The following is a 7,969-nucleotide window of genomic DNA, read 5'->3' as shown; positions in this document are numbered from 1 at the left end:
CGCCCTCCACTCCGCCCTCTCCCGCTTCCGTGCCGTGAGCTTCGCCGGAAGTGGGTTTCCTGCGTAGCGGTTTCCATGGCGATGGAAGATGGCGCCTCGGAGTAAGTCGGGGTCCCGGGTCCCGGCAGCGTTCTAGGGCCCTGGGGGATGCGAGGTCACGTGGCCGCGACTGATGTCCGTGGAAGGCTCGGCTCTTCTTCGTTACCACCCCGCTCGCCCGCCTCCCAGGACACCCCGAACCCTGGAGCAGAGACGGGAACCGGGCTCCGGCTGCAGCCCGGCAGCGACGGCGGGGATCCGACGGCAACCCGCCAAGCGCTCCCCAGGCGGGAGGAATAGCCAGAGCGAAGGGGAGGGAGGCAGAGTGGCCCCCGGGTCCTCAGAGCCTGATGCGGGGCCTCTTGGCTCAACCTAGCGCTGAGCTCCCCCAGAAAAACCATCCTGCCAGAGGAGGGTGGCAGACTCGGGGCCACTTCCTGCGGCTGTCCCTTCGCAACCCTCTCCTAGTGCAAAGCTGCCCAAATACGGGGTTTTGAACCCTTCCAAGGGGTTCAGATGATCGGTGGGCTGGGGTTTTTATTCTCTGCTGCTGGTTGGTTTCCCTTTGCCTGAGGTATGTTAGACCATGTGCTGAGGTTCCACGCAAAGCTGGTGAGGCCGCAGCATCCCAGTTTTGAGCTCACAACATCCAGTGCACCCCCAAATGCAAGAAAGGCGAGATGGAGAGTGGCTGCACCCAAGGCTTGTGTTCTGTGCCCCTGTCCAGCCTTGTACAAATATTAGCGTCCCCTAATGGCTGTTGTCATCTCAGGGCTTCTATTTTGACAGCCTTCACCTCACACTGGTCTCTGTTGACTGAGTTTATAACAGAACTGAGACTTGTCTCATTGCTGCTTGGCTTCTTAGCAGCAGTTTCTGCTTGACTCGCATCCCCCTTGCCCTGCTCCTTTCTGAGGGAAACCCCACCTTGGGATAGATTGGAACAAATGGCAGTCCTGGGAAAACCAGAATTGCCATTGGCTCTGATTCAGCTCTAAAGCAAGGGGAAGGCAGTGGGACAATAGGAAGTGTACATAAACTCTCAAGAAAGTTTGAGAGAAGGTGAGAGTGGAACACAAAATGTGCACCCCATAGATAATTATGTTCTGGTTTCACCTCCTAGATCGCCAACTCTCCTCCACCCCTCTGGAGATTCTCCTGTTCCTGAATGGCTGGTATTACGCAACATATTTTCTGCTGGAGATTTTCATATTTGTCTATAAAGGTGAGTCTTTGAAGGGATGATGTGTTTGGGTTGCCTGCAGAAGGATATTTTTTTTTGCATTTACCTTGTAGCACTCACCTGAAGAAAGTGAAAGAACACAGTGGATAGGGTAATTATTTATTCCTCACCTAGCTGCTTGAGAGTTCACAGCGTTTTTCAGAACCATCCATGTCCCAGTGTTTGTTGTCATTCTAGCTGCTACATTATATGTTAACCAACATCAGACACTCATCTTTTATTAAGGAATTCATTAAATGGAAAGAAGCATCTGCCTTTGCTGTTCGCTTAATGCATATGTCCATTTGTGTACCTGCTTAGGACTCCTGTTGCCCTACCCCTCTGCCAATTTGGCTTTGGACCTGATAATGCTTTTTCTCTATCTTGGGATTGAAGTAACCCGGATATTTTTTGGTAAGTATTCAATAAAAATGTTCCCACGAGTAGTGCACTAACCTGCCATTTTGTGAGCATCTTTGATGGCACTTGACCTGAAAAGATGATTCCTGGGGAAACCCAGCCAGATGGGCAGGATATGAATAATAATAATAATAATAATTATTATTATTATTAATGTGGTTCATCAATAAATTCTGCTTCTCCAACAACAAAGGTATTTGAGAGTAGAGTAGTTGAGCAGAGTGTAAATTGCTGACAGTGCCTTCACTCCGTCATTCCAAGCCTTCCTAATTATTCTGCTGAACTGGAATAGGTGCCTCCATTGAAATGATGCCCAAAGGCTGAAAAAGGGGCTCTGTGTTACATTTCGTAATTCGGGAGTAGGTAGGAGGCAAGACAAGATTATGTGGGTGGAAATATGAGATCCCATTCATCCAGTCTTGCTGTCCTTCCTGACCTGAGCCTAGCTTAGGAACTACAGTACAAATGTTAAATGCAAAATCTCATTCCTTATTCTCAGTTAAATGATTCTAGATTCAGGTAGGTAGCCGTGTTGGTCTGACGCAGTCGAAATAAAAAAAATTGTTTTTATTTTAAATATATAATTGTTCACAGTCAACAGTTCTACCATACCCATTGCGTCAATCACCCATCTCCTACTGCCCTTCCGAGAAATACCCTACCCCACCCTCCCACTATATGTAAGGGTCTGGTGACTTCTGTTTCAGTGTATCTGAAGAAGTGTGCATGCACATTCGTTGGTCTCTAAGGTGCTACTGGACAATTTTTTTATTTTTTTGTTTAGTTAAGTGAGTTAAATGAGAACTGATCTCTGAAAAGTAGAACTATTCATTTCGTGCCCTCAGATTCCAAATATTGTGGCTTTTATGCTGAACAGGTCTATGCATTTTCTTTCTCATATTGTCTGTGTATGGCAGGCTCAAAAGGGAACCTCTGTCAACGGAAAGTGCCACTTGCTATCAGTCTGGCTTTAACCTTCCCAGCAGCGGTGATGGCAGCCTACTATCTGCTGCTGCAGACTTATGCTCTGCGGCTGGAGGCCATCCTTAATGCTATCCTCCTCCTCTTCTATGCTGTGGAGCTGTTACTGGGTGTTCTCACTCTGGCTGCCTTCTCCAGGTACTTTACTTGCTTACCATTATGGCATTTTAGGGAAATATTTTTTTATGTGCATTGATTAGATTTTATTTTTTAAGACACTGTATATACATGTAATGTTGGATTTAGTAAATGAAGTTTCAGGCTCGTGTGCGAGTCCCCATACCCTCTTCCTTTATAGCTGGGAGGAGGACTTGGGAGGATTTACTTTCACTTTTAAACAACCCCCATTTAGCATCATGTTGGAACCAAGGATCCTGGTTTAAAACAACAAAAGTCCTGTGGCACATTAAAAAGTAACAAATTAGTTATGGCATACATTTTTCATGGACTAGCTTAAGCTGTAATAAATGTGTTCGTTTAGCCTTTAATGTCCCCCAAAGACTGGACAATATTCAACCAAATATCCACACTAGTGCAAGGACTAGTATTAGTACACTGGGACTTCTGTGCCCCATGCCATTCCCAGAGCAGATTTAAGGGGCATGCGGTGGGGGAAATGTTCGATTGCACAAGTAGAAATCTTTCTTCTTAGCACTGTGTTGAATGCAAACCTTTCTGTTATACTCTCTGGAAATTGGTATACTGTTGGTTATGAAGCCAACTTCATAACCCATTGTTTGAAGTTGATTTATTATGGTACTTACAAGAGTTTTAAACTAGGATTCCTGGTTCAGACATAATGCTAAGCTAGGATTCTTTAAAAGTAGAATTAAATAGAAAACATAAAATCCTGCTGAAGTCCCCCTTGGCTGTTGTGGGAGAGCATACAAGTTTGACATTCTTTTTCTAATTGAGTCAGGCTCAACGATGTAATGCTAAATTGCACAGGTGACATATATTTATGTCGGTTGGCTTGTTTCTTCAAACAGGGGAATCAATGGAATAGAACAGGGATAAAGTACCCATGGGCTCCCCAGATGTTGCTAGACAACAACTTCCATCATCACTATTGGCCATGGTGGGAGTTGGATTCCAACATCTGGAGGGCTGCAGGTTCCCCATCCTTGGAATAGGTGTTCAGTTTGTTCCACTGTAAGTAGGCAGAGGTATTCGCTGTCGCTGTTGCCAAGATCCTCACTTTTCGCTCTCTATTTTCTGCAGTTTGGACTCTTACTGAGAACCTTTGTGGGCTGCAATGTATGGAACCATGTGCTCTTCAGATTGGAGAGAGGCTGCATGAACCCTCCATTTCTGTGGCCGGGACAGGATGAGGTGTGGGTCCAATTCCCCCAGTAAGCTGAAAGAAGGCGTCTCAGCTTCTCATTTCAAGCTCATTCAGGTAGAGCACCATTAGCAGGGTCTACAGTGTCTGGAAAGAGTTTTCATGAGATGACAGACCCACACACCCTAACTAAGCTTGCAATCCTCCTGGAGGGCGCCAATTGATCCATTCCAACTTTGTACCTTGGGTAATTGACTCTCACAAGTCAAAAGACTATGGGCCAGTGAATGCCACCTAATAATCAGACTTTGCCTGCAGCTGGTGTGTCCTTTGAATTCCCCAGCGTGGTACATTCTAACAACTCAAGACTCTAGCATGTGTGCAGTGACTCAGGATGCAGTCTTGCTCATCCTCCCTAACTGTTGTGTTACCTCCTGTGCCCTCTTCCTGAATGGGGGTAGGGATAAAGGCAGCAGGCCTTGTGCCCCTTCCCCCCAAATCAGTGTTGTTATTGGTGTGTATTGAGTTTGTGATACTTGGTTTTCTACTGCATCCTTGGAATAAATATTTATTTTTAAACTACTGCAGCTATGTGGAGCTTCAGACAAACATTGGTACACTGGGAGAACAGCAGTGCTCCTAGAAGCATGGGGGACCCCTCTTGGACTGAAGAGAGGTATACATCTTTAAGATAACTGAGGCTTTGCAAATCATCCTAACTGCATGAAGGCGGTTCAGAAGGGAGCTCATGGGCACAGAAAGTTTTTGCATAAGGACATTCACATGAAAGGGTCCTGGCTTGGGTCTGCTGTAGGAAGCAGAGCTTTCATTTAGAGTTCAAGTATGCCCTGTGTGAGGGAGGATTTACGGAGGAAGGGTCATTTCCAAGAGGGGCCAATTGGGCATCAGTTGAGATAAGCATAAAGTAAGCCCAGACAGAAAAAGTTTATTGGTGGGAAGAGCAGGGTCAGATGCTCTCAGAAATGGAACAGTGTTGCTCCAGATGCTTCTGAAGCCCCTGCCCACAGTCGGCCTCCTTGCTCAGCCATAAGAAACTTGTTGTTGGGTGCTTTGATGATCAGGCAGCTGGAGGATGCAAACTGGATGGTGAAATTGCTGGGACGGTCACTGCTTGCCAAGATTTGTCCATCTTTATCCAGAGCCCAGTACTTGCTGCCTGCAGGTCAAGTGGCAGAATTAGTGGAAGGAAGGTAAAAGAATCACAGGTAATTAGGATGTGCTCGTCATGGCAATACCACTAGGTATGGTTTAGAAAGAAACCATGTATAAAGGGAAAACATGACCGACACTTAGAATCATAGAGTTGGAAGGGACCCAAGGGTCATCTAGTCCAGCCCCCTGCAATACAGGAATCACAGCTAAATCAACCATGACAGATGGCCATCCCACCTGAACAGTGGTTTATCCTTAATTGGGCCTAGAAAACTATTGTCCAGGGGTCATGGAGCAAAACAAATGGCAAAGGGGGGTGGGATTAACTGGGAAATAGTGATGATGCACTCTTGCATTGTTTTGGTTTGGGAAAGCAAGTTTTGGCTCCCTCTTATGGCTATTGTATAAACTAAGCTTGTTTTTTATAAAAATCCTTTGATGGCAGCTCCCATTTGTGAGTAGGTCATGTTTCTCTCACAACAGATACTAGGAAACCCCAACCCCTTGGAATATAATTCTTCCCACCTGGAAACATACTAACCAACTTGGAAGTTGTAGTAGCCTTCCTCGGTGAGTGACAGGCTGCTGGCAACATAGCTGACACAGTTCCCTTCCAACTTCGTGTCAGAACTCAGACCCACGTAGCCAGCATCACTGTGCAGGACGAGCAGTGGCCGGTTCACCAGCACCAGCAGGAAATCTTCACACTTCCCTGAAGTTACAAGGGAAACCTTTAGCATTGGCCACACCTGGCTTTCCAGGACAACTATTTTGCCACCCTTCCTTTTGCTCTCAAGAGGCAAACATTTCCCATGGGAAAGTCAACTTCAGTGCTAAAGATCAGGAGAAATCACCCCACACTGAGAAGCCAGGCTGAGTGTTGTAACAGGGGCCCAGAATTCACAATGTCTCCCTCTAGTCTTTCGTACTTGATTCAAGGTGCTGCTTATGGCACAGAAAGCCTTTAATGGCTTGGACTTCAGATACTGTGAAACTGTTTCTTGCCTTGGGTTTTATCCTGATTTCTACTGTCAGGGGCATTTGCTCCAAAGTTCATCCAAGTAACCACTAGGGACAACTGCATAGCTGTTTCTGGTGGTGGCTCCCCCCCAAACTGGAACTCGTTCTCTGACTGCTTCCCAGATCATATTACAGAAGCAATGTCAACCTACTTGGTATGCAGTTCTGGGGGCCAGGATTATATGCACAGAGGGGCAGTGTTTTAGTGAGCCTTAGCGTGTTTTTTTCTCTTTCATCTAGGCTGTATTTGTAGTGATTTCTTACTACTCCAAAGCGTAAGAAAAGGAGTGTAAATAGCACTCATTCCATCCTGCAAGAGCAAGATTATGCAAGTTTTGGTTGCTGCTTTCCAACAAGAAGCCCTTGAGGTGTCTAAAAAGCCATTTCACAGGATGGACTTAAGGTTGGCTCCCCATGTTCCAATTTTATATCCAGGGACAGCTTGGTTTCTGTGCATACACTTTCCCCACATTATTCCTAGAGGGCTATCTAGGGACTTAAGTGGAAGGCTGTCGCTTCCATTCCTTTTCCCTAGAACTACCTATAGCTAATTTGTAGCTGGCAGTGTGCAGTCTCTCTTCCCACCCTAGCTGTGTTCACCTGTCCACACTGATGCCCTGGTGCTTGTAAGAGAAGCTCTCTACCGACTTGTACCTGCAGCTTTGGGAATTGCCAGGAGCTGTCCATTGGGCCGCATGGACACGTGCTTGTCTGCTATGCGGAGACACACCTTTTGGTCTTGGTACTGGATGTCGAACCAGACATTCCTGTCCTGTTTGGTGTTGCTGTTAATACAGTCATTAGGACCCTGCAAAAGACAGGATGCATTAGTTGGAAAGTGCTTTTTGTGCTTTTGGCTTACTTTGTCTGATAGAAACCTCCTGCTGCAGTCCCTTTATCAGCTACGTTCTGAGATCCATGTTGATATATTTTCAGTGGAAGGTATTTGGTGCTGCATAAAGACTGAGAATCCCTTTGTGGTGGGTGATGCAAGAGTACAGCAATGCATGAGCATCTCAATACCAGGGAGGTTAGTCCAGCAGTAGTTACCTCCAAAAGGGGAGGGTTTCTAGCATCAGCAAGATAGGGATGGCAGGAGCCATCTTTCAAAGCCACTTTCTTGTTGACTTCACACTTCAAGTTGCACTATGTGAACCATAGCCCAGACTGAAGCCAAACTATAAGATTTCTAGATGGATGTTAGATGTAGACAATGTAGGTTTTGAAGCACAACAAAAATCTGCAAAATTTCTGACCAGGGTCCATAGCAGATAGTGTATGTGCACACCATGAACAACAATGCAGCCAGAAGACCACCTTCAACTCTACTTATAAGTTTTATTTAGTTCAACAAGTTTTTACTCCCAGGTAAGTGAATAGCAGACCTGAAAAAGATGTCTCCAGCCCTCCAGGCTTAAGCAGTTAGCTTTTTCTGAAGAGGTTGTTCAGGAAGTTGTGCATTCCTACTGCACTCTTACATATTTCATCTGTGGCAGGGAATAAAAACGTGAAGCCCTCAGGATGTTGGAGTAATAACTGCCAGCCAATTATCAAGGACAATAGGAATTTGAGTACAACAACTCGAGAGCCTCGGGTTCTCCATCCTCAGTGTACAAAAAAACATTTTTTCCACAAGGAGGATTGTGTATAATGCCATGCTTTGCTTGGTAGAATAGAGTAACTCGCCCACACTAAAGTTGACAAAAATGTTTTGGAAAAGTATTGAGACAGCCCTTACAAACAAGTTATTAACAAACAAGTCCAGGACCAAGAGCTATCTACTGCTGTTTAACAAGCCTCCTTTTGTCAGTTCCCTGCTTTTTATATTATGA

At 45.6% G+C, this 7,969-nt stretch overlaps 2 protein-coding genes across 5 annotated transcripts in view; one reads left to right on the top strand and one right to left on the bottom strand.

Annotated features, from left to right (window-relative positions):
* TMEM216 (transmembrane protein 216) overlaps window positions 1-7,969 on the top strand; it is a 17,661-nt gene continuing 9,692 nt past the window's right edge. Inside the window, exons 1-6 of one of the 4 annotated variants that reach the window (XM_060277067.1) lie at window positions 1-101; window positions 1,163-1,264; window positions 1,583-1,675; window positions 2,599-2,800; window positions 3,884-4,061; window positions 4,533-4,767. In XM_060277067.1, coding sequence (XP_060133050.1) covers window positions 89-101; window positions 1,163-1,264; window positions 1,583-1,675; window positions 2,599-2,800; window positions 3,884-3,899 — 426 coding nt within the window. In that variant the 5' untranslated portion in view covers window positions 1-88 and the 3' untranslated portion in view covers window positions 3,900-4,061; window positions 4,533-4,767. The other 3 variants (XM_060277057.1, XM_060277061.1, XM_035123852.2) reach the window with 3 other exon arrangements.
* Window positions 2,598-7,969, bottom strand: part of LOC118089321 (fascin-like) — a 10,986-nt gene continuing 5,614 nt past the window's right edge. The window contains exons 6-8 of the mRNA XM_035123891.2: window positions 6,792-6,945; window positions 5,659-5,829; window positions 2,598-5,121 (exon numbers count right to left, since the gene is read on the bottom strand). Of these exons, the coding sequence (XP_034979782.1) occupies window positions 4,922-5,121; window positions 5,659-5,829; window positions 6,792-6,945 (525 nt within the window). The 3' untranslated portion in view covers window positions 2,598-4,921. The remainder of the gene's footprint in view (window positions 5,122-5,658; window positions 5,830-6,791; window positions 6,946-7,969) is intronic.

The sequence above is a fragment of the Zootoca vivipara genome, chromosome 1 (genome assembly GCF_963506605.1).
Source record: "Zootoca vivipara chromosome 1, rZooViv1.1, whole genome shotgun sequence".
In the NCBI taxonomy this organism is placed as follows: Eukaryota; Metazoa; Chordata; class Lepidosauria; order Squamata; family Lacertidae; genus Zootoca; species Zootoca vivipara.
The sequence above is the reverse complement of the archived record's forward strand: the minus strand, read 5'-3'. Positions and strand labels throughout refer to the sequence as shown.